Source organism: Homalodisca vitripennis, chromosome 3 (genome assembly GCF_021130785.1).
Source record: "Homalodisca vitripennis isolate AUS2020 chromosome 3, UT_GWSS_2.1, whole genome shotgun sequence".
Classification (NCBI taxonomy): Eukaryota; Metazoa; Arthropoda; class Insecta; order Hemiptera; family Cicadellidae; genus Homalodisca; species Homalodisca vitripennis.
The window spans coordinates 38,908,968-38,936,613 of NC_060209.1; the positions used below are offsets into that span (position 1 = coordinate 38,908,968).

Genomic DNA, 27,646 nt, shown 5'->3' on the forward strand with positions numbered 1-27,646 from the left:
CAATGTGTACAAGATACTTCAAAAGAATGGTGCAACATTGGTTTAGATTGCAAAATAACTAAGATAAAAGTTTTAGACAGATACATTTTGTTGCCATCTTGAAACTGTTTATTTTATAGGGCTTTCTACCAACTTATTCCAAGTCTTTTATAAGTCGTATTTTTTACCAAGTTCAGTTTGAATCAGTTTGGGGTGTTTATAAATTAGTTTTACAAAGGTAAATGACCCATTGATACTGAAAAACTAGCTCCTAGTTTTTTTTACCACCTGAACCAAGAGCTGATTTTAATACTTGGATCACTGGTAATAAATGAATCATATCAAGTTATCACTCCAATTAATTAATTTCGTAAAAATTGTGTAAAGTTCTAGAGTTAGGTTCTTTCCTTACCTTCTTTTTTGTTTCAGGTGTGACCTAAACTTGGAGGTTGTGGATAAAAATAGGATATGTCAAATAAAAGTAGCAACTATTAAGAAAATTGTAGGTAAACGGTTTACATATAAAATATTATGATGCAGATCCTGAGGAAGATGGTAAGCTTAAATTTTCTGTTTTCCTTGTTTATTGCTTAAATGATTACACTCAACGTGATATGAAGTTAATGAACTTAGTGAAATTTAAAATAGAAAACAGAGTATATATATCGTGCTTCAACTTACTGTTTTGTGTAAATGAACATCACAAAATTTACCTTCATCATTAACAAATTAATTGCATGCTGGTTTGACCAGTGAATGCGTTTAAGTACCACCTAAAAGCAGGCCCTGAACTGCCCATGTTTTGTTAGTTGAAGTTTGCAATCCTCCCTCATGAGAGATGAGGCGTAGCCTACATTTTAAACAATATTAATTATTCTCTTAGTCTGGTTTGTTGTAATTTTCTTATTCAGTTTATTTACTATAAGTTTATTGTTTTTAAACCTATATGTTTAATTATTTTTAGATGTAATTTAAAAAAATTTGTCTATTCAACAGATAACAACTAAAGAAGTCTATAGTAATATTCAAGAATATATAGTATAGGGTATATAAAGCAGGAAACTGTTCAACGATCATATCTGTGCTCTATGTTTTATCTTATCAGTTTTAATACTTAATTATTATTAACTTTATTTATATGATAAATAATAATAGTATTGCATTCTTTTTCTCATAATTTCAGTATTTCGGATTTTCTATAATGTATTTACCATGGTTTTAGTATTTTGATTGGAAAGGTATACTAAAAGTAATTTGTGTAGTTTTTTCTATAGTTGGAATCTTTTATTTCAAAAAGTTTCATAAGAAATATATGTATATATTGGAAAATGTGACCTATTATTCGTTACATTGAATGGTATATACTGTAGAATGATAGTCTAATTGTTCATTTAAGGTCATGATCAGAATATAAAACATTGTTTATGCTTATAGGGGGGTTTTGGTGCCATGAAGATTCTCCCTTAATACACCCTGTAGGATGGGCACGCCGTGTTGGCCAGACAATCGATGCACCTCCGGCCTACATTGACCGTTGCGTTAAAGGACTGCGGGACAAGGACGATGCAACAGAAGACCTTTTCCCTCTGCCAGACCACATCCCCTTCGCGCCTTCCCAGTGTTTCCAAGAGGGCATGAAACTGGAGGCAGTGGATCCCCTCAATCTCTCCGCCATTTGTGTTGCCACTGTTATGAAAGTGTTAAACGAAGGGTACATCATGATTCGAGTAGACTCTTACGAGGAGATGAACGGTTCAGATTGGTTCTGTTATCACATGAGCTCCCCGTATATCTTCCCAGCTGGCTTCTGTGCATCACACGGTATCCCGTTGTCAGGACCCAAAGGGTGGGAGAACACCACCTTTGAATGGGGCGAATACCTTCGCACAACTGGTTGTATTGCAGCACCACTCAATCTCTTCAGTAGGGTAATCAGCTTGTTATTGTTTATCAGTTAATTACGAAGGCTATTGTAAATATAACCACTGTTTGCTTACAATACTGTTAGTAGTTCAATCTGCAGCTAGTGGTGAGATAGAGAAGGTCAACGTGTCATAATCTCTGAGCTTTCGGATAAATTTTCGCATTGTCATGAAAAAATCTCTCAGTGTTTCGATGACAATGGAGAACTCAAAAGATTTGTTACTGGCTGGCTAAAGGCACAGATGACAGAAATTTTGTAAGAAAACATTTTTTATTTGGTCAACAGATACGATAATGTTTAAGCCTTAATGGTAATTATTTATAAAAATATAGGAATTGTAGTTTTGAAATCTATATAATAAAATATGTTTATCAGATTGGGTATTTTTTTATTAGCCAAATTGTGGTTACTTTTGAAATAGCCCATATATATATATATAAGAGATAATATGAGGAAAAACAAAACACAAAGTTGTTATTGTGTAGGTATAAACCACTTGCAGTGTCTGCATTTGTATGTAGAGTCATTCGTTTTCAAATTAGTTTTTTTTACTCTGCTAGTTGATGACACTCTTTTTGTAAATAATATAAGCACTCTTAAATGTTATCATTGGAACTTTACTAATTTCTAGTAAATTCACTAGGTTTTTTTTTTTTTAAATGTAACATCATTTTAAAATAATTATATATATATATATATATATATATATATATATATATATATATATATTAGTATGCAGTTCATTTTGGTTTGTTTGCCTTTAAATAGGCTGGTAAATTATACTTTCATGTTTTTGTTGTGTGCAGGACATTCCATCTCACGGATTTGAAGTCGGCATGAAGCTGGAAGCTGTTGACCTGATGGAGCCTAGGTTGGTGTGTGTCGCAACCATCTCCAGGGTCATTGGGAGGCTACTGAAAGTGAGTTTACGCATTGCTATACATGTATCATTCAGAAATTTTAAAATAAGGGAGAGGTCGTTATTGTAAACTATTAGAAGGCGTAAATGCATGCAAGCAAAATATTTTAAATTTAAGTCAAGCATGAATTGTTTTTTTTTTCAGACTTCTAAGAATCTTCTTTAACATTTTTTTATAATAGATTAAAAGAAATATTAATAACTAGTAAACTAATACACTAGACCAGGTACATGTGAATGTAAGTGCATGTTTGGTGTTATTAGACTGTATCTACAAAGTTTCCATTTCAACTACCACTGTTTCTGTACGTTTCAGTTTGATTTAATCATTGACAGATGACCATGACATTCTTCTCATGTTCGCTATTCTGTTAATTGTTAGTATAATATTTCCATTTATAAAGCTGTACAATTTAGTAGATTGTTGTGTTGTTCTGTGTTACGTTGCCATATAAGTAAGTTCAAATAAACTCATCGATTGAGTGAAGTCTGTCCAATAAATAACAACGATTTGCTCAGCTTTGCATTGTCTTGTTTATTTTGTAAATTGTATTTTCTTCATGGTCAGTTTTTCTTTTTATATAACCTTAAGGCCCTTTTTTACCATTTTTACAAAAGTAAAAAATGTGGCAATGGACTGCCAATCAAAGTTAAAATAATTAAGTGGTACCTGGAAAACTGCATGAAGTCCAGATTGGAGAGAATTAACCCAAGCGATGTGACTACACAGGATCCAAGAGCTCTCACCTTTGTCAATTCAGGTGTGACGTATTTTTGCTTTAACCTTGTTGTGTAGCGTAAAACTTGTATTCTACATAAATTCTGATTTTAACTCCATGACTGCTAAATCCACGTTAACATGAATGACCTGCTGTCATACCGATATTTGCAAATGTCTAGTTATGTAATGCTTAAGCAGCGGTTTGAGACCACTAACTATAAAATTCTTACCAACAGATAATCACTATATTTTTCAAAAGTATTTTCAAAATGTAATGGTGATTGTTCATATTGTACAATTAATAAACATAGAATGTTTTTCATTGTGAGTTTTGCGCGTTTTTGTCATTTTTGTTTGACATTTTGTTTGGTTTAAAAAGAACTACTGAAAGTAATAATAAAGACATGTCGTTTTAAGAATTACTGTAATTGGTAGTAACAACTCATCCAATATCCTCATAAAGAAGTGTGCACCTAAACTTGTGTGTTAAAGCATTGTTATAAACAGGCTCTCAATGATTAGTGCTTGCAAGATGATCAGTCTAGTAAATTAGTGAATGTATAAAGATGATATATTCATTATTACATAAATATCTGTTCCAGCAGCCCTTATTTTTAAAAGTTGACTATGGATTACTTTAGACAGTCAGTTTATGAGTTTGTTGTCTGAAGATCACTTTCATCCTGTTATAAACTTTTATGGATCTCACAAATTCAAGCTGATTTGCATTGTTTGTACTATGAGATATGTTGTTCAGATCCATTTTGATGGATGGGAGGAAGAGTACGACCAATGGCTAGACTGTACCAGCTCGGATATGTACCCAGTGGGCTGGTGTCAGCTGGTAGCTCACAAGCTGGAGGCACCACCATCACCTGTCAAGAACGGCCTCAACCAAGGTTTGCTCACACATTTATTAAGTTACCCGTATTAGTTTACTGCCAATAGGACTGGATAACCCATATCTCTGATAATTGTCTACCCACAGTAAAACAAATTATTTGATGTATTAGTGTACTAATCAATGATCATTCTCTGTCTAATTTGAAGTTTTCTTAGTTTTATAAATGATTTTTCTCAAATTCAAATTGTATTTCATAAACTTTGCACTTAAAAGTCGTTACAAGAAGAGTTAAGTGGATGAAAATCACTTATCGTACTTAATTGCTTACTTTTTATTCTTATTGCTATCTTACTTGTAAACACTGAAATGATTTGCAAAATAATTTTTAATTATATTTGACGAGGTGTAATAAACTTAAGTGAACGTAATTTAAGGAGACCAAATTTGTTACAAAAGCATAGTAATTTTTTAGAAATTTGTGCATAATTAGTTTTTTTTAACTGTACCATTCGCTTTCCTAAAGAAAGTTCTTAAAAAAATAGTGGGTGTAAATAGTGTTGTGGGAAATGCATGTTTGATAGTTTAGTTGATTTGTCAGGCAAGGGTACCAGTCGTATAGGACGCAAGAGACGTCGTCGCGTGGGCAACAAGAAGCCTGGTGGAGTGGTGGGGCTGCGTAAAGCTGTGGTGACTGAGAGTCCACTAGCCGTGCCACTCAGACCAGAGTACATCTGGATGGCTGAGCCCATGCAGGACAGCGTATTGACAGGTTAGTGCGTGTCTGCGCACAGATGTACTGCTACAACTCTTATTTCTCACTAACACCCAGCACAATTTGTAATCATGCAGTATCAGTGAAATCTGGTGGATAAAAATCCTTACAAAAAACTTACAAAAATATTATACAACACCAAGACTTGTCCAGCCCTGGAAGTTTAGATGACAGGGTTTTTATTCAAGTGAGGGTCTGAAATATTCATTTATGTTTTCAATCTTATTCATTCCTTAATTGAAATATTAAAAAAGGGCTAAAGATAAAAAATCAAGTATAGGATTTAACATAGCTAGGTTTCTTGTGCAAGTCTTCCCAAAACAGTATTACGATTTGATGTTATATTTAGCAATTGTAAATGTCAATAAAAATCCACAATTTTCTGTTTTCAACCCATTGCAGGCGAAGGGCACAGCATGTGCTTTCTTCTCTTTAGTGGACCAGAGACCAAAGAGGACACTGTGTTCTCAGTTCTGCGTTTATTAATAACTGTTGTGTTTCTAGACATTCGCGCTAGAGTGCATTTTAATGCTCTCAGCTAGGATTGTTATTTTGTAAATATTTATGTAAATAACTAATGGGATGTAACATTGCTAAGGTTTTTGACCACCTGCAATGGGTTAAATTCAGTCATCAACAATTAACTATATTAAGACCGAATAACATAATTTAAAATTGATCTAGATATTTTTTTTGCACTTACTCCGGAAAGGACATTTGCGCCTCTCATAATTAATGTTTAGTCCCTCAAATTCTTAGGTTTTTTTTCCAAAAAAACACGAGATTTGAGGACTCCTGTTCCGTGATGTCCTTTGGGTTCAGGAGGCAAGCTCCTAGGAATTTTTCCCTGGCTTTGCAAAAAGCAGGACAGTTTAGCCATATGTGTTTCGCTGATTCTTCTGCCTCTTCGCAGAATCTGCATTTCTCAATCTGGATTTGAGTCATCTTTATAAGATTTTTCTAAGACGATTATGTTCTGTTAACATTCCAAGTGCTAATAGTATATTCTCCTTGCAGAGATCTAGGACTGTTGACCATCCTTTTGCATGTGGAGTGATAAACATTTTTGATTGCCTGATTCCTGAGGTCTTTCTTCGAATCTAATCCTCTGTTCCCAAGCATTTACCAGTCCTTTAATGTAGGAGAAGGCAACTCTACAGCCTAGCTCTGGTCCTACCAAAAGGCTTATAGAGCCAATCTTGGCAAGTGCATCTTTGGTTTCGTTCCCGGAAAAGCCTTTGTGACCTGGCACCCAAGCAAGGACAACTTATTTTCCCTTTACCAGTTCCATTAGTACATTCTTTGCATTCTCATACTGTCTTTAGGTCAAAGGAGCAAGTGTAAAGTGCCTTTAATGCTGCCTGACTGTCTGATAGTATTAGTACCTTCTTGGTATTCCGTATATATGTACTTTCTATACTCTATAGAGACGAGATATGGTTTATGAAAGGAGTTTATTTTTATCATACACTCAGAACGTACGTTTTTTCGGCCTCAAGAAATTCCTGTATCAGGCGTCCTTCTGATAGTCACCTTTCTACTTTACAGCTTCATAGCACTTAATGAGGTCATCTTCTTCACCTCCTGCTCCAGTGAAGTGTATCCCATTAATATTTCTAGTGCCAGAGTTTGACAGAAGCTCATTACCCCGATAATGCTTACGCATGTTAGCCTTTGGATCTAACATATCATATATTGTTCGCTTATATATAACTACTAATTATAAATCTTTTGTAGTAATATACAAATGAAACGTAATAAGAACTGTAAAATGCAAAATAAAAATGTATAGATTGCATGTGCAGCTATAATATTGTCATTACAGTATCAGCTTTGCTCAGTCTGCGTTAGCTTTTGAAAATTGTTCAGTGTTTCAAGAGTAGTATACAGCAGTTACATGGTCAGAATTGTCATCATCAGTATTTACAATCTTGTCTTATTATGGTCATTCAAAAGAAATGTTTCCACAGTTTTCAAAGGAGGGTTTATAATTGTTCCTTTTCAAATTTATGTTTGCATGAAGGTAGTTGTTGTAGTCACTTTCTCTTTCCAAATGAAAAGTACTTAAAAATGGTAACCTGAGAGGTTACAGACAAAATTTGGATTTTATACAATGTCTACCTACAGGGTTCTCTATTTTGCAAAGGAGCTCTGCATTACCAAAACTTATTGAAGGTTTGTCTTTTATTCTTAATACCAATTGAGTGTCTCAATTAGTCAATTATAAGCTAGCTATCTTGGTAGTCTTTGTTTTTCTTGTGGTTTCTATTCTTCTCATTGAGAGGTGTGGCAGTTAGATTTGGGGAATTTATTAATAGAAGACAATCAAATTAAGTTAAGAAAAACATTTTATTATTTTATTATCAACCTTCAAATAATCTTAACTCTATACGAGTCTAATGTTGCTCCTATGCTTGGAATTGGCCGTAGTAATCTTCCAAATTTAACCTTTTCAGCACTGCGGTTACAACCCCCTCAGCCTCCTGTACGCTAACGTGCTAGTCTCACTTGAGATATGATTTCATCTGGAAAATAAGAAAAGTCACAAAGGATTATATCAGGGCTATTGGGTGGATGCAGCAATGTTGGAATTCCTTTTTTCACCAAAATCTCCTCCATAATAGTGAGAATGACATTTCTAACTCTCGCCAACCTGTCTGCAATCTCATTCCCCACATGCCTTGCAGAGTAGGGTAACCAGTTCTCGTTTGTGGTTCGATTCACTAGTTCACTTGAATGGCAGTACTGGGATACTCTATGTCCCTAATGGTGTTTTGGACTTTATTTAAAGACTTTATGGGTAATTCTCATGAAGAAGCAGTAGAATATCAAACAGAAATATTATTCTAGAAATTCTAAAACGATTTTACTTGACTGCTCTACAAGTAAGCTCTATTCAACACTCTCCTTGCTCTAGTTGTAATTTTTTTCTAGCAGTCATTGTGCATTTTTACATGACCTGCATCAACTATGATTTTGACTTGTGGTCATTGTTTCCTCATTACCATTGACAATTAGAAGTTAAATCTATTTAATATCAAACCGTTAATAAATATATATACACTCATAAAATCATTTATAAATGGCTTCTCACACATTGGAACATTTGTGACACGCTTATGTTACATAATAGGCTTATATAAACTGCAAGCAATCTCTTATTTATACAGGGCGCCTCAGAACTCTCTATCAACCTTTTCAGGTATTATTCCTGGACCAAAGACAAACCAAAATAAAATATTCAAATTTCCAACACTTAATTATCCTTAGGTTCTTGGGTAATTATTGAGTTTTGGAAAGTTATTATGAGTATTATATTTTTATTTGTATTTGGTCCAGGAATAATAACGTGAAAAAGTTTGTAGAGAATTCTGAGATATCCTGTATTTTTTCACTTCTAGAAATGTGTTTTCAGCCTAAAAATGTGTTACTACTTTTCTCTAAAACAAGAGAATCAGAATTAATGTGCTTAACATAGCAATGAATTTGAAAACTAATTACCCTTAATACCTAATGACTCTACTCTAAAATAATAGTAAATTTGATCTTGATGTTTATGGATGCTAGGGGAATCACTCTACAGCGACGTGGCCTCGTCGAGTATAGCGTACAGCGCTACAGCATAGCAACAGGACAGAGGCGGGTGGGCTGTGTGTTCTGTTAGCTGTATGCTTTTGTTGTCAACACGTTTATTCTGCTGTTAACTAATTGGAAATATGTTGAAACATTTGGAAGAAAGTTCAAGTGTTACTTTAAAAATTTGTCATAATCTTATAGCTGTTTTATAAATCTATGCTTGTTTCTGTCGATAAAAATCCCATCTTTTTAGGTAACTAAACAATAGTATTCTTTGTTTACATGTTGCTATTGATTGTGGAAGGTTTGAAAGGATATTAGGATTTTGGACATTTGCCTTTGTTATATGTTATAACATTACTTTTTTGTAACACGTAACGAGGGGAATGTCCGAAATCCTATTATCTTTTAAACATAGAAGTTGTTAACTATTTCAAATAATTCTCAGTCAAGTTGTATTACACTTCATTACATATTTATTATAAATAATGACCAGGACAAACAAAACAAGTTCAGGAACCACAAAACTTGCAATGGTAACAAATCAGAAGAATCAAACTGTCAGTGATTGTTGTAACGTAACAATTTGTTTTAAAGTCCGCAGTAAAATAAAAATTTTAAAGACAAATGAATAATTGTAAAAATTATGAACTTCTCAAAATGATAATTTGGTCAACTATATTTATAATATTTATTAGGTGTGTAATGAGACAGGTTAGTTTTACCTTTGGGAGTGCTGATGGCTGAACAGTCTAAAGTGCTGGACTTTGGATTTGAATTGGAGGTATTGCAGATTCAAATCCTATCTGTGACTGTAGCACTTTTATCAGTACCATCGAGCTTGTATTGTATCGACTCTCCTCCTTCTCTGATTGATGAGATTCTTGCACAGACCAATGGCCCATGAGAATAGGCACTATAAGACTTACCAGGGGATCGGCCTCCCCTTTTATGAAAAAACTGATGAAAGTTGTTGCAATAGTAATCCTAATCCTGCTTAGTACAAAAGGAATTGCAGGTTGGGACATTTTGTTCATGCACCCTGTCGAGTGGCCAATAGTGCCTGACAATGTATAGATTAGTTCTTCCAATGTGCAACCATATGATTTTTTAAATTATCGGAAAATTTATTTACTTTTACACGAGTTATTTGTGTAAACAGGTTTTTTTAATTGTGCCAAAAAATATTAAGTTGTTGAAAAAGGGAACTAAAAATAGTACCAACTCATCACTACTGTATTTAGCCTACAATATTGTAAAAGACAACAATAAGGATTTACGGTCTCTTCTCCTATATTATCATCGTAGATAGTCAATTCCCTGTATATTTTTGTAAATAGAAGAATTTCTGGATGGTGCTTTGTGATGGCAATAACACTAGACACACAGTTAGAACTACTCATGCTGTGAGATGAGGGCTTGAGATTATTCATCCAAACTTTGAGCTTTAATTTTTTTTAAGAACTGATCTCATACTGGCCCCCATCTTAATTTTAGTCGCATATCATAGCCGGTTGTAGAATTATGGGTCTTGTTTTAAAGATGTACACACTTCACAAGAAAAGTCGTTAGGCTGCATATTAATCATATCTTTAAAATGATACATGAACCATAACTCTACAACCATAAATAAGACCTTAAAATTTTAAAGGTTTATCATTGATCTTACAGGGTAAAATTCAATGTTATTTCGCTATAGCTGGCTCGTAAGAAATCAGATAAAAAATCGTCCGTTTGAATATTCTGGTTCTACCAGCTAAATTGTCCTGAACAAAGTTGTGTCTTTTTATCTTAACTTACCAAAACTGAAATGCTTGATGCACCTCAGATTTCTTGTGATGATGTGTTTGCTAGCCTATATGTTACTTGGATGAGACGTAATATAAAATGTAATGATTTTTGCATGCCACACAGTTAAAATTCCTTAAAATAAAATATTTATGTTTTACGAAAGTAATTAAGACTTCACAGAATGCAATTTATTTAAAATTATGTGTATCTTAACATTACTTAAACTTATCTCAAACATAAAACTTAATCATTAATCTTTACTTTACCTTCTTCTTGAAACCGCATCTCTTTGTTGTATATTTTGTTTTACCTCAATTAATTTGTTCATAGAATGTTAGTAAATTTTAAGCTAAAACTGCCATTGTTCGTTCTAATGTAGATTAACAAAATAATGGATCTTTTCTTAACTTTGTGAGTTTTTGTTGTGTGCAGTCATAGAAATGGTATATAATTGTTACAGTCCGTGTTTTACAAATTGTTAACTGGCTCTATCTCTTACATATTTTTTTTGTTGATGTTTAAATGTTATGTAGCATGAGTGTGCATTTTTAAATGTTCACCCTACTATAAAATTATAGAGTAAAAGCAAGTATATTTTAATTGAGCTAAATCAAGTTGTGTATTAAATCATTTCTTTTTTACTGTTAAATTAGGCCAAAATTCTATAAATTTTGTAAAAAAAGATTTGATCAACCATCAGGTTTTCTATCGGAACTACCTAGTTTTAGTACAAGTATCGTAATTTGACTTAGATAATCATTATTAATTAACCCACATTAACAAAACTGGAATAATCGCAAACCATTTAGAAATAAATTAGTACTGAGACCATTGCTATATTTAATTTTGTCAGGCATATAAGTGGAATGGCAACATTACAATGTTGGTCTTGTTAGTAGCTTGCATTTTATTTTGTAGCAAAGCCAATTTAATTCTATTATTAATACTTTTTATGTCAAACTAAGAGAGTTGAGTCATACAAAACTCACATCATATAATACTAATTTTAAGCCACTAAGTTAAATAAACAGATATATTGCTGGCTGAACAAATTGATGCGAGCAAAACATTCTTGTCTGTGTCTGTCTGTTTGTCCATGTAGCATTGTGCGCACATTATGTTTGGTTTAACATACAATGGAGAGTTACAGCACCAAACTTGGTCTGTTGAATTGTAAGGCTCAGTCAGAAGTGAGATTTTACACTCCACCTGTTTGGCTGGAAATTGACGCTTTGTGATCAAAGTAGGCTTTTTATACCTACGCATGTATATATTCTGTTATAAAAATAGGAAAACTCATCTATGGCTCCGAAAATATAACGCATTTGAACCACAAGACCACAAGTGCTCGTACACACTGAAATCTTGATATATATATATACCCTTACCCTTTTATAAATCAGTTCTTTTTATGTAAATATTTTATATTCCCTGTTTTATTACAAGTACCGTGTTTTATATTCTATTAACGCTTCATGCTTTATTGTGCAAAGTTGAATTGTGTTGTAAAAAAGGTTTTCAACACAGCAAGTAATCTTAATTTGCCCTTAAAGGCTGTGAACTTCTATTCCCAAACTATTCTCAAATAATTTCATCAAGATCTAAAGAAAATTCAGGAACCTAGTACCTCACGTTCACACTAGTCCTCGATCCATATCAATTTCACCGCATTTTCACAGTCATTGTTTGTATTCATGTAAAGACAAACTATAAACTTAGATTAACCTATAAACAAAAATCAAATGAAATTTCACCTAAACATTAAACAAATTTGAAATAAAAACAGATGAATCCAAAGATCACTTAACTTCATGAAACCTGTTTTGGATAGAATGAGCTTATTCTAATCAGCCATCAGTTTCCAAAATGTTCTGCACAGATTGTCTTCGTCTCATCCCGTAGTGAGACCAGTTTGCGTTGTTTATTATCATAACGATTAAATTTGCTTCTATGAAATTGTGTTGAAGATAAAACGTTGGAAGTAGAGTGTAGGACAGATCGAAAATGAGAATAATTGGCTGAACGTTAGCGACTCAAACAGCTAGAAAATTTTATTTCTGTCTCTGTCCGCATAATGTCTTTAGAATGAACTGAGCTATAAACTCGAAATTGTGCATAAATTTTCATTTATACATAAGAAACATTGAGTATGTCAACATAGTATGCCCCTCCAGGTCTTAAACAGAGCATTGGCAGTTTAACATGGTGGCAATGAGAAACTTGCAGAATAAATACATTTGTATGCAAACTGAATACAATCATATGACATTTCAACATGTGACTATTATCTATCTTGAGATAGATTTCAATTGTAAATTTTAATTGTTGCATGAAACATGAAAGTTTATTTGTACATAGTCAAAAATGAGTTATATGATGGTGCATGTCCATCCATAGAATTTGGCATTGTGTCATTGATCCGTGTCACTCAGTAGGCTGTCACAATATTCTCTTGTCGGCTGGAAGGAAGTAACATTTTTTCTGTCTGTTTGTCGCAGTACATCTCAAGGATGAGATGAGCTATGGACTTGAAAGTTTGCATGCAACCTCAGCGTAGCCTGTTAGACGACATGTGGTGTGGCGTACTCCTACTATGTTGTTTGAGATAGTATTGTTGATAGTGTGATGATGTTATTTATTTGTGTGTTAACTGTAAACTATTGACCACTATAGGTGACGAGAACATGTCTCTGGTAGACGAGCTAGTTGCTAGCCAGCCAGAGACAGCTCACCAGCCTCCTGTGCTGCTGGAGTTGCTGCCCCCCTGCCCACCCCCGCCACAACAGTGCACTCCTGCTGCTCCCTCTATGCCAGGGCCAGTGCCTGACTGCACTCCTCTCCCACCCACCACACAGGTCAGTACAGCACTAACATTTGTCACCATTCTAACGATCCAAGAATCTCAACTGTGTCAGGAATATAGAATCTCCTTAATACAGTACCTAGGAAAGTCTTTTTTCACATAATTTGTTAGACCATAGTATAATAAGTGTTTAAAATAATTCATAATAATAAATTGTTTTAAATAATGACCTTTACACTTTCTCCTTTAAAACTAATTGATTTTATCTTAATCTTGAAATAGTACGACAGTGTGATAATTGAAAATATCTCCTAGCCATGAGATATATTTAATAGGGTCGTCAGATACAAAAGAACAGAAGTATTGTTTGTACTGAAGCGATGATCTTGATTTTGCTTATTAGAGCTACTAGAGATGTGTTGGTTGTAATTTACACTCTTTGATGGATTTCGCATTTGATACTAGTCTTGCGGCCAAATATGTTTTGGTCAAACTAAAATGGCATCGATAATAGTTTCATATTGGATCAAACAATAAATCGATATTTGTATTAATTCAATTCATGTTTTAAAATATTTGCAGATTCCCCTAACACATGGTAGAGTATCAGTCTGTCACTTGCATTATACCGTTAAAATATCCAACTAATGAGAAGAAAACGTATCAGAACTTACTGTATAGTTGTGTTATATATAAAATTCGCTGACCATTATCGAAGCCTCTCAATCAAAGTGATGGAAAAATTTCATTTCTGCGTAGTCTCTCTGCACAATATCTCAAAAACGAACTGCATGAAGTTTCATTTATATATAGAAAACAAATCACTAAATTCAATTACGGTTCAATAAATTTGTAAAGAAGCTGAGAACACTCTTGAGCTAAAAAACCCTCCCTAGCTCACCAGAAACTATTATTTGAACACCGCTATAAAACATAATTTAATAAATAAAAATATGATAGTATCATGTGTGTTATATCTTGAGAAAGAATTCATATGTAAACTTTAAAGTTTTATAAAAAATGTTTACATAAACAAGATTGAGTTCTATGATGGTGCATGTCCAATGGTGGAGTGTCTTAGAAGCCTATCAGTAGACTGACACAATTTATCTTTTGTCTGCCAAAAAAGGTAAAATTTTCTTTTCTGTATCATTGTTTCTGTCTATCCTTCCTTTCACAGGATTTCTCAAGAATGAAATGAGCTAAAGGCTTGAAATTTTGCATGCAACCTCAACGAAGCCTGTTATGTGGCACATAGTGTGGCTTTCTTCTAAATTTATAAATTGATAGTACAATTCTTATTTTTAAATTTCAGTACATTAGTATTATACAGTTATAAAAGGAGATTACAAATTCGCAATACTCTTCACAATATGGTTCTATGATGCAGAATTTGGGACAGTTCTAGTCATCATAGAACTTTTCCGGGTAAGACACCAATGGGTTAATTGAGCTATGTTCATATGTTTTGTGATCTTAAGTTCCCTACTTGGACTGTATTTTAAACTTCATCTAGTACTTTACATTTTTATTATCCTTCATGAAAGTTAATTTAATTGGTTAGTAATTTAAATTAAGTAAGTAATTTTACTTACTTCATTAATTTTGTATTAACTTATATTTATTTATTTACAATGCTCATTACTATCACCATGGTTCAATGTCAACAAAACATTTTAATTCTTGATAAACAAAGCATGTTACTAAATCAAATTGTAACAAGATTAGTTTTGTGTACTGTGGACACCTAAAAAATTGTGAGGAAAGTACATACTCACAATTACTTACTTAAGAAATCATTCTTAATGTTGGTTTTTAAGGATTAAGTAATTATATAATTTTGTATCATAATCAGAATAAAAATATTTATGATAAGTTCATGTATTTTCCCAAAATTATAAACTGTTAGTCAACTGTTGAAAAAAAATAAAAATATATACCAATTTTGTTTTCAACCATTGCTGTGAAGAGCAAATGTAATAGCTATCTCTCTCTAGAAACAACATTGTTTTACAATATATAATTTGTATCAAATGCAGATTTGTAGTACGATTCAGTGCTGAATCCATTTCCATTCCATATATTCCCTTTAGTGCAATATTTGTATATTGTCCAGCAGGAGATGAACGGGTGGAGCAACCACAGTCCTAGCCCCAGCCATGTGATCCCGAGACTGATTGATCAGAGCTGTGACACTAGGGAGCTCGTACCTCACCTGTGGTCTGTTCCGGAGGTGGCGGAGTTTCTGCGAGTAAACGACTGCGGTGCTTACACTGATAGTTTTGTCAGCAAGGTACAGGCTACATGCATCACAATTAATATTTTTTGGCGATTGAACAAAGGGGAACAAACAAGAGGATCCTGGAAACTTGGAGAGAGTTGGAATATATTGTTATTCTTTACCAGCTAAGATTTTGTTCTACCAAGCTTTTAACCATCTCCTGTACAAGAGGCCCAAATCGGCTTCTTTAACCCTTCAGCGTGGGACTTTTATAATGTAAATCGGACCCACCTGTGGTACTTTATTCTGAAACGTGCCCTATTTTTTTACAAAACTCCTAATTCCATCAACATAATTATTTTACTAAAATGTTAAGAAATAATTGAGAAAAACACTCAAAATAATTACATTTTAAAGCTGCCTTTATTTATGCCTGCACATTTTCAGTTTTGTATTACCCAAATACAATCTTCTACTAGACACTTACAGTTACAACTTTGATTCTAAAAGCTACTGAATATGATTTATCATCATATATTACATAATAACATTATTAATAACAAAACCACAAGTACACAACAATATAATTATAACAAAATGTACGTAGAACAGGTGTTATGGGAACAAATGAACTGAGCCATGGTCAGGCGCTAAATTTTGTAATTAACATCTGTTTCTGTCACACTCACTTTCCTCAGCAAACAGCTGTAAAAGTTTGGCCAACTAATAAACAATATATTTCATATAGTCTAGTCTGAAATCACTCGCCAAAATGCCGGCAGGTTTCACTCCATGACGGAATGGCCATGGGATGGATCATATCAGTCAAACTGCTACTGGTGATATTTTTGGGTGAAGAATAGGGTCTGTCAAACCATCTTGATGGGTTAATGTGATTGAATTCTACCGTAGAGAGACACTATGTGGTTTTAAATCAATTCCGAGCAAACTTATTGGCATGCAAATGTAAAGGACAATTGTTTACTTACCTTTAATGTATATAGTAATTCCACTTAATGTAAATAAGGTAGTTTTCCTATATAAATAAATAATTTCAAATGTAAATCACGGTGGAGATTGTTCGCTAGCACTAATAGCTGTTGCAAACAATCTCAAACCACTCAGAATATTGATTGAGATCGACTGACACATTCCTCTTGTGTGTTGTGTAATGCATGTACTATGTTGGCTAAGCAGCACAGACTGTCAGAAAGATGATTCCATATTAGAAATCTAGGAAGTAGTCTAAGCAATCTGGAAAATCCCCAACAGTTCGGCAATATAGTGTACCCAAACTAGTTAACAATAATCATTTTAAATAGTATAGCATCATCTGTTTGTTGAGATGGTCGATCAATACAGACGATAATTCATGAAGGGAACTTGATTAAGTACTTGAGCTGAGTTCATTGTTGTATGAGCTTTATCATCATCTAGTAGTGGTAAACACATAAATGGGGGTTTTATTATCAAAATAGTATAGCATCATCTGTTTGTTGAGATGGTCGATCAATACGGACGATAATTCATGAAGGGAACTTGATTAAGTACTTGAGATGAGTTCATTGTTGTATGAGCTTTATCATCATCTAATAGTGGTAAACACATAAATGGGGGGTTTTATTATCAAAATAGTATAGCATCATCTGTTTGTTGAGATGGTCGATCAATACGGACGATAATTCGTGAAGGGAACTTGATTAAGTACTTGAGATTAGTTCATTGTTGTATGAGCTTTATCATCATCTAGTAGTGGTAAACACATAAATGGGGGGTTTTATTATCAAAATAGTATAGCATCATCTGTTTGTTGAGATGGTCGATCAATACGGACGATAATTCGTGAAGGGAACTTGATTAAGTACTTGAGATTAGTTCATTGTTGTATGAGCTTTATCATCATCTAGTAGTGGTAAACACATAAATGGGGGGTTTTATTATCAAAATAGTATAGCATCATCTGTTTGTTGAGATGGTCGATCAATACGGACGATAATTCATGAAGGGAACTTGATTAAGTACTTGAGCTGAGTTCATTGTTGTATGAGCTTTATCATCATCTAATAGTGGTAAACGGATAAATGGGAGGTTTGATTATCAAAATAATATAGCATCGTCTGTTGGTTGAGATGGTCGATCAATAGTGGCCACGAAGGGAACTTGATAAAGTACTTGAGATGAGTTCTTTGTTGTATGAACTTTATTGTCATCTAGTAGTGGTAAACGGATGAAAAAATGGGAGGGTTTGATTATCAAAATAATATAGCATCGTCTGTTGGTTGAGATGGTCAATCAATAGTGGCCACGAAGGGAACTTGATAAAGTACTTGAGATGAGTTCTTTGTTGTATGAACTTTATTGTCATCTAGTAGTGGTAAACGGATAAATGGGAGGGTTATTTTATCGAAATAGTATAGCATCGTCTGTTTGTTGAGAGGGTCGATCAATACTGGTGATAAGTCATAAAGTGATCGTGATTAAGTATTTGAGATGAGATCTTTGTTGTATGAGCTTTAGTAGTGATAGACGGATAGATGGGAGGTTTAATAATCAAAATAAATGAAATATTTTGATTTTGTCAAATTTTAATTGAAATTTATATATTTTATGTTTATATTAGTACATTGGAGTGTGTGTCTGTTGATGGATATCAGCTGATTGCAGTAAGCAAATTACTTATTATTGCCAAAACATGTTTTTGTTGTTCTTGTGTGAAAATTTATAAAGATAACCAGATCAACAAATTATTCCGGGGCTGTAAATAATTTATTGGAGTTCTTATATTCTGTACTTATATTCGTACATTAACCATGAGTCAGCTGTACCTATGTGCGGATGAAAGTTGCTCAACAAACATACAATGGCTAAAATATTGTGGTCTTATAAATAATATTGGCTGCAGTTTGTACTTCCTATGCGAATGTTAATGCAACGACATGCGTCTACTGTGCGTATGGACGGGTGGACATCAAGATCACGGCACCAAACAAACAGACGATTACTAATTTTTGTTTATCTTGTCATTTGTATTGTTGTATAAGTATGTATGTCCTCTATTTATATATGATTTCTTTGAGTGTTTTATGTTTAAAATATATATTATAACTAATACTCAGTAAGTAGTATACATAGCGTAATTTACTATGAATAAAGATTGATAAAACTATAAATTCTCAATTATTTTTGTTGATTTATTTTCGTACTATAACAAATTAAATAGGGAATGCTTGGCTAATACACAATTATTTGTTGATTGCCAATTATAAAAGGTCTATAATCAACCAATATTGAGTTTAATTATATAGATGCCATTGATTGCCACTTCTAATGTAAAATAAAAACTGACTATTTGGCATTTAAGGAAAAAATAAGAAAAGTAACAGTTAAAAATATAGAAGAAGCCAACCGGACAGTAGTGTTACTATTAAGATTAAAATAATTATACTGAAATGATAGTTATTGGTGTGATTTCAGAATGTGACAGGTGCCAAGCTTCTGAGTCTGACCAAAGACGAGATTATGGATCTCACTGGAATGAAGGTGGGACCTTCTCTGAAGATTGAAAATCTTATCACGCAATTAAAAATCAAAGTGAACCCTGCTCAGGAACGGATGAAAGCTGGATTCAAAAAACATTTGTAAACTTGCTGTGTTTGAGCAACCCGGAGCAAAATTATCTTGTGTTATACGTTATGAAAGCCTTATTGGTGTTTTGTTCCTCTGCTCGACAATTCCACGTGGATGAGTGTCATTAGTGGTTTCTTCATTCCATTTTAGTATTGTTTCATTTAATTCTCTTCAAAAAATTAAGTAAGTTTAAAAATTTTGAACTCTTGACCAATCTTAAAAGCTTTAAATGATTATCACATCATTATTATTGCACAGTGTATATGCTGTGTGGAACTGTTTTGTTTGTTCGGACACCTCATTTTAGTTTTATTTAATTTTATTTCAACAGTTTTTAATTATCATAAATAGTTAGAATTAGTTTCTTAATAGTTCCTTTGATCTGTTCGTTGCATTCGTTATTAACACATATTAAGTGACGTAACATTTTTATATCGTTTAATATTAAACTGAACAAATATCTCAAAACTGAATCTAAGAGGACATTTGTAGGAACAATATTACTTACAATAAATACTGCGCAATTTTTGCAGAGACATCCAGTAAATGTGTTACTCAAATAAATAAGTTTTAAATAACAAATTTTTGTTGTAGGATAAATTATTTTTATCATTTGGATACTTATATTCACAAGTAAAAGCACACTTTCTGTTACAAAGCTACATTTTTCAATACATTTTTAAACCAAATTTAATAATCACTGCAATACACACACTCAGAGCAAAAGCATGTATTTGTTATAATAACATGAAATGTTTTGTTATTCGTAACTAATTAAAACTGTAAGTACATATTGTTATTGAAATTCTAATAACGAATTGTATAAAATTTCTGTGTTCTAGTTCTTGTAAAGATATTATTTTAATCAGTCCATACCGGAAGTTTTCAATTACAAGTAACTGTAAACTCAATTAAAGAAAAGTTTTACATTTTAATGAATTGTATAGGTCCATTTTATGATGTGAATTTTTCATAGAACATTTCTCAGATGTCTCCTCTGGTTCTAGACAAGTTGAGAAGTATGGGATTTATTTTTCTTTGTGCAGGTAATGAGATTTAGTTTTACATTATAATTAATATTTTAAGGGGATAAAATGTACATGCAGAGGAACATTAATCATCTGAAAGCCTGCAGGAAAGTTTGTATGATTCTAGTTATTTTTAGCATAATATTTGTTAAGTGGGTTGTATGCCTTGTCATGTATTTTGTATATTGATAATGTTAATAGTCCTGCTGTATATTTATTTTTTTACATAGTATTAGTAATTCCATTTCAGTATTTTTAACAATTTTATTTATTTGTTATATTTTGCTTCTTGTAGATTCAAATAGGCTAAACTCTATGTATCCATTTTGATTTTTTATACACAGTACAATTAATTCTTATTTCTAAGAAAATGATAATTTCACACAAGTGTTTTGTTTCATGAAAAGAAAGTACACACGATGGTTTGTTTTGTTTTTCTAAATGATTTATATTGTACTTCAAATAAAATTTAAAATGTTCCTTATAGCACAAGCCATAAGAAGTTAGAAACAGTTGAAGTGGCCCTATAAAACGTGAATCTCGCAATTGAAATATCAAGCAATAAATTGGGAATTGCTATGTAATTAAAATTTTAATTTCAAATACTTTTGTTAAGTACATAAATGGTTTATGTTTATTGTAATTAATACATTGCGTTAATTATCAGAACGGTTTTAACTGATTTTTATTTTTGTGGAAGAATACATTTATTTCATAAGAGGAAAGTGGTTTGAAAGAGAAAATTATTCAATACAAAACATTTGATTAATGTAATCTGGATTTTAGTTTCCTTGACTGCACTAAAATTGTCTTACGTAAATCTTTATCTGAATGACAGTGATCAATCGTGACTGTCCATTGCACTACACGTAACTAACATTCACTCGTCTATTCCAGGCATGGCCATTTTGACATTTAAAATTTTTATTTTACTCATTAAATGCTGATAAGGTTACTCCTATACTAGCATCTTCTCTTCTATGTACCTGTTGCTAGCTACTTATCACTTTCACTGCCGCCTCCTAATTTTGACAACTTTGTTACACTGCCTCCTGTTTTAATGATTTTTTAAATAAATATAATTTGTTAAGTAACTATAAGACTTAATTTTTGTTAAAGGTTAGCAGACGAATTAGCAGAACGATAACAAACGGCCGCGACGACGAGTTCGTAAACAAACCACTTTTTTCCGATATTCAGGTGACTGCCAACAACATTTCATAGATCATAATCACTAGGGTAAGAAATAAAAACATGGAAATAGTGAATGCATTTTTATTACTGTAAAAGTCAATGCCATTAAAAGACGTCGACAGTCTAAAGAAGTCCATGCGCGATGTCAAATGACATTGTTGGCAGTGAAAGTGTTAACAGGATCCTTCTTTAGTTATGTCTTGAAAAAAATCTACAGCATTTCTTAATCTTCGCCTGAGAGATTGTGGAGTTCTCAATGTAAGGCCATTTCCGTCGTAGGTATCAGTGTCTCATAATTCTGTATTGTTCAGTGCTCTCTTAAAAAAATTTTTTATCTTACATGATTATTCAGTCTTTAGACCTCAATACCCGGGCCTTCTCTTTTCTTTTTTGGTCACGAAGTTTCTAGACCAGCCTTTTGGTGTCTAAATCTAAAGATCATCAATGAAAGTGGCGATAGCTTCTTTATGACATTGAAGTAGTTGGCCAGGTGTGGCAGTAATGTCAAAAATTGTTTTTAATCATGTAAAGGTGGTAATGACGTATGTTACGTGAGGTGCAAAGTAGTTTTTTTCAGCTGAAGACACTAATTATGCTTATGCTTTTACCTATATATCATTTCCCACGCATATTACAGCAAATCCCGCTCAGTAAAAATTATTCCTCACACTTTTGAAGGCAAATGTTGCATTCAAAGTTTATGTCCTCCATCACAAACTATTTAGTTCATTAAATTGGTGATAAAATGATATTTTAGAATGTTACAAAATTTGCTCTATTGTTCGTGGTCTAATATTATCAATCTAAAACTGGTTGTAACTGCAACTAAATGCCATCTTGTACTGTATGCTGGTGTGTTTAACAGCTTTTTCCGTGTAGTGAGGATGACAGCAATTCTTGAGATCTGCGCAATCCTATGTTGGTTTATGTGTTATATGTTACAATACATCTAAACATTGTTCACTTCGATTTTGTTTCCTTTATATTATAATTTTTCATTTAATTTGAAAATTCTGTTTTATTTTCTTATAGGCTACATATTTATTTGTAAAATATAAAATAGTCATTATAAACTAGTTTCATTTTTTCACTACCTGTGATAATTTTAGAAATCTTGATTCTTCATGAAAATAAATTTGTTTAGCTATTTGCACACTATGGAGAGATATTTGTTTTACAAGTAAATGATATTCAATGGAAAAGACAACTCTTAGTCTTAACTTCGTCTTTAATAAACATACTTTTTAATTTCAAGTCATTAGGAATAATTCCAGTCAACTTGCAGGGACCAGAAAAACAAAAAATATTCCAGGGGGAGGATAGATTTATCGATAATTTAGTTACATCTTTAAACTGAGAAATGATAAATTTTTGAAGATAAATTTTATGAATGAGAATACAGTTGGGATCATTAGGGCACAGTTATCATTCACTCAAATTAATATAAAATATATCAGAGGAATTGCCATATTTTTGGACATCTCTGACACAGAGTATCGCCAATTCTAAAGGATAGATATGAATATGTTAACTTGTTAAGAACAAACATTGTGCTTTAAAAAAGTTAAAATATGCCCTTTGTACCAGGTAAGAGATTTACTAGACCTCTATCCACATGTACAAGGTGTTTCATTTTAACAGGCTCATTATCCTTGTTTACTCTTTTTGTAAACAATTAACCCTAGAACTGGCATGCAGTCCAATTGAACCGAACAGCAGTAGCGGGTGTCACTAAGTGAGCTATCGGCACATTCAGTATATTAATCCAGAATATTTGAATATCTATGAGGCATTTATTATCGAATCATGGCCATAATAATAAATAAATAAAAATGCCTTTATTAAGCGTTTTTCCGTACATAACTGTTTTTCAGATTAACTTGTGTCAAATGGTATATGCCTAATAACTAATTAACAACTAAATAACAATAACATACAAACTATAACAAAGATTAAAAAAACAGTTAAAACGCTGTGACTTAAACATTTTAAGACGTCAAATATAGAAGTAAAAACTATGTAAGTAAAACATATAAAAGTTCCACAACCTACAAACTAATAAAAAAGATCACTACTTAATATGCAGTTATAATAGTAACATCTTGGTTGCTGATGTATAATTTTTTGTTTTATTTTTAAACATGCTAACAGCATAAGTCGTTACGGTGTCAGGGATGTCATTATAAATGGTTGGGCCAAAGTAGCTGAAGCTTTTCCTCCCGAACTCAAGCCGCACTTGGGGAAAGTGAAATTCTCCTTCAAGTGAACTCTTACCGATACGACAGTTTGTGTCCAAGATAATGAGGCTCTCCAAGACATAGGACTTTGTGAGTTTACAGTTTATCAGGACTCTCCATACTTCTTCCATTGGGGCCAAACCGACTCGATTTCAGTCGATTCAGACAAAAAATTAACGTAACGGCCAAGTTTTGCTCTTCGGAATTCTACAAGCATCCCCCCTCCCCTCAGAGATACTATTTCCATTTGCAGAATAATAGCTTTTAAGACTTAAAAATCTACTTATACCACAATAACACCGAAATTGTAATATGCATTAGTCCGTACTCACGGCAGGAACAAATGAGTCGTAAAGTAACTAGCAAGACACTTAAATCATAAAATACACTTATAAGTGACAATATAAACAAACATTACTTAATTTTGATGAAAAACATTCTCATTTTCTATAATTTAAACACTAAGCACATTTTAGATATATTTCATCATAAGATACCTTAATTGGATTTGACAAACAGTTTTGTTTTCTTCTATTGTGGAAAAACAAGTAATTTTTGTTCCAGCTATTTTCAAATCACTGTACGTTTTTACATATATAATGAAATCTAGAGGTTTTCCCTCTGAATATAAAATCCCTTCTCTCTGTCATTAATTTGAGAACTAGAACATCTTTTAATTCGGTTTTTGAAACTGCCTAGAATAGGGTACTCTTGGATTATTCAGCTGGAGGCTCAAAGCACATCCAATAATATGTTTAGAAATTTTTGTATTCAAATATAAGTACTGTATCTTATAATGAAATGGCTTATATGGACAACATTTCAAAATGTTTAAATATTAGAGAATAAGACATTTTTTCAAAATAATAAAATTATTGTATATTTTTACTGTTAAAACAAAATAATCTTTCTTTTCCCATAATTGTTAACGCTTTCTGTTCCCTATTATTGGCTTTACTGTTAATATACAAAATTTGAACACTTGTACTAGTTGTATTGTATTTTAATAGGTAACAGGAATGAAATCTTTTTCTTTGATTTAATTTACTGTTGTATATTTGTCTTCCTAGTCACTTTTTATTGTTTCCCGATTGTGTATTATTAGATAGTTCATCTCTAGAATGAGGCGAAATAAGACTCAAGTAAATGTGACATATTAAAATGATCTAACACTGAAATGTAAGGCATATTAACGTGTAACGTCGAATAAAATAAACCCAATAAAATGAAATTACAGTGATGGAAAGAGTATAATGCAAAGCTAGTATATGGCATTTCCCAGAGAAAACCTCACCAAATTAGTGTTGAGATTCAGCAGTTACACTAGATGAAAAAAAATTAATGGCACCCCAATATTGGGACCTCCTGGCTACCATATTAGTCTGGGTTTTGAATAGTCAAGTTGTTCAAAGGGCACTGATCTCAATGTATGCATTAACTAAGGTTGATCTTAACGTAAAAATTGAGGTCTACATGTGTGGTCCGTTTTAGCTTTGTAACTACAATGTAATATGACAGCAACAGAGTTAATATTTTGATATAAATTATTTTAATGTCTATAGCTCAATTTACAATTAACAATGTGACATTAATTCAAGCTATTAAGTAATTTTTTTAAACTCTCACGTAGGAATTGCAGTGGACTGGTTGGTCCTGGCAGACCCTATATATGGCATGTTCTATGGAAATTGTCATATAGGCTCTTATTTTTGTTTATATTTCAGTATGTGTTTGTCTAAAATAATTGTTTTTTTTGCATAGAACTAAAGCTTATAAATAGAGTTTGGATAGCAGAAATTTATTATATTTACAAAAATTAATAATTTAATGAGTACAAATATTGTATGCAATTATTAAGAAATTGTAATATCTAATGGAGAATTGAACCAAACCCACATTTAATGTAAAAAAATAGTAATGATGTATATAGATATTTCAAGTTATGTTGTATCTAACGAGTGTGAAAATAGCTAAAAATATGTGATACACAATGCATGGAAATTACAATAAAGCCAACTACGCATTACAGAACAATCTGTTCGGGTGTCAAGCGTAGTTGGCTGCCTCTAGCCGTTTGTGCGGGAGAGGATTAAACACACTGTACTCTAATTAATTTTAAATTACATTCAAATAATGCATGACATCCTATTACTGAAGTGCTTTATTTCCTTGACAATTGTCCTCTAATTTCGAATAATTATCCTTAAAATTGTTTCTCAAGCCGCATTGAATGTTTTCAATATTAAATAGACGATGTAGGCATAAGCTGGTACTCATTCTATGTATTTTGTTGTGTTGTATTTATATATGTTGGATTGTTTGACTTGTATGCCGATATTTATGTCTAAAAGGATTTATGTGTGTATTTGTTATGATTTTTGTACTTGACTGTCATATAATACTCAAAACGGTACGTACCTGAGAAAGTCACTTAACAAACCCGAGCCACTGCCCCGACTCTGCCTTGAGCCCAACATCCCTGTTGTCTATATGTACATAATATACAGTTATAGGACATTGCCTTAATATCATGTATTTTATCTGTAAGGTAGTTATTGTTGTTAACTTAAGTTTTATCCTCACCAGAGAAAGACTTGAAATTGAGTTGTCTTTAAAAATTGTTAATTTATATCATCTGTTCAATCAATTGATTTTAAAATGAGTGTTTTGTGAAATGAATAATTTACTTTATATTTATGAGTAAAAAGAACAGTTATTCGAAGCTTAAGGACACATGACACAATTTAAAATATGATACATTTATAACTGTTTTTAGTCATACCATAGGTTAATTTTATGCTGAAATATATATATATATATATAGAAATAAATGAAACATTATTACAGCTGAAGCTTTCTTCTATATATCATTATGTGTCAGCTCCATTTATTTAATTGGAAGTCATTTAGTAATAAACAAACAACGTATATTCATAGATTTAATGATTTTTAAACTATAAATACTGCGATGCTTTTTACAAGTAGATCTCTGTCCATGGTCGAAATTGTTGTGAGAAAGAAATTCTGATGTTCAGAGAAAAATATTTAAACGTTGGTGCAACACTGTCCTAAGAACTCACATTTCCTATATATTAACCGTTTATTCATTGGGTGGGAACATGGAATTTTGTAGTTCTGTTCAGACTTTAATACATGCTTTTATATTGCTCCATCTCTCTATAAATACAGAGATCTGGTTGTGAAATTGTATGGTAGAAAGCAGACAAAATAGTTAATAGTAAAACGTTCTTAACTACATAAATTTCTTGGTGTGCATTTGGAAAACTGCGTTAGAACTGCAGTGGATCAATATTACCTCCAGAATAAGTAAATATATGTTCAAATACATTCTTGTCATGTAAAATGTGCAAAATACTAATTCTAATTACAATGTGCCAAATGTTATATCAAATTTTTAAAAACTTTGCCACAAGAGATTGATAGTTTAGTTTATTTATACAAAATTAACACACATATTCAAATGTTTTAATTTAATTATTATTTATTTCAATCACTACATTGAGAATCAATCATAAGAACCAATATTGAAGTACTGTGGTCATGGCATTACAGCCGAAACGTGCCTGTAAAAAAAATATTTTTAAAGGGTAGTATGTTTTATGTTTCTTTTTTTTTTCTATTTAACATACTTAATTTTATAAAATGAATTCTTTCCTAAGGAATTATTTTTAATAACGAAATATAGTTTAGTTTGAAAGAATTTTATTTATTACATTCTACTATAAAGAATAAATTTTATGAATCCCTAATCTGATAGCCTTTTGTGAATTATTTTTTAAGTTTTTCATATTGTAACAATGGGTAGTTTGTTGTTAACTCGTTCAATAATTTATTTTATTTTTTTAATGAGCGTACTTTTAAACAACTTAAAAGAACTCATTAATAGTCACTAATTAAATTGATGGTCATCGATAAAAATACAAAAATCAGTGATATCCACTTTGATAATAAAATTTTCCTAACATAATGGACATCTTAGTAATATTAGT

At 32.2% G+C, this 27,646-nt stretch overlaps 1 protein-coding gene across 1 annotated transcript in view; it reads left to right on the forward strand.

The window, feature by feature from the left end:
* LOC124358150 (polycomb protein Sfmbt-like) overlaps positions 1 to 26,482 on the forward strand; it is a 28,127-nt gene extending 1,645 nt beyond the window's left edge. Inside the window, 9 exon segments of the mRNA XM_046810442.1 lie at positions 409 to 493; positions 495 to 534; positions 1,414 to 1,907; positions 2,710 to 2,823; positions 4,301 to 4,442; positions 4,986 to 5,156; positions 13,200 to 13,381; positions 15,446 to 15,622; positions 19,025 to 26,482. Of these exon segments, the coding sequence (XP_046666398.1) occupies positions 409 to 493; positions 495 to 534; positions 1,414 to 1,907; positions 2,710 to 2,823; positions 4,301 to 4,442; positions 4,986 to 5,156; positions 13,200 to 13,381; positions 15,446 to 15,622; positions 19,025 to 19,192 (1,573 nt within the window). The 3' untranslated portion in view covers positions 19,193 to 26,482.
* Positions 26,483 to 27,646: the final 1,164 nt, after the last annotated feature.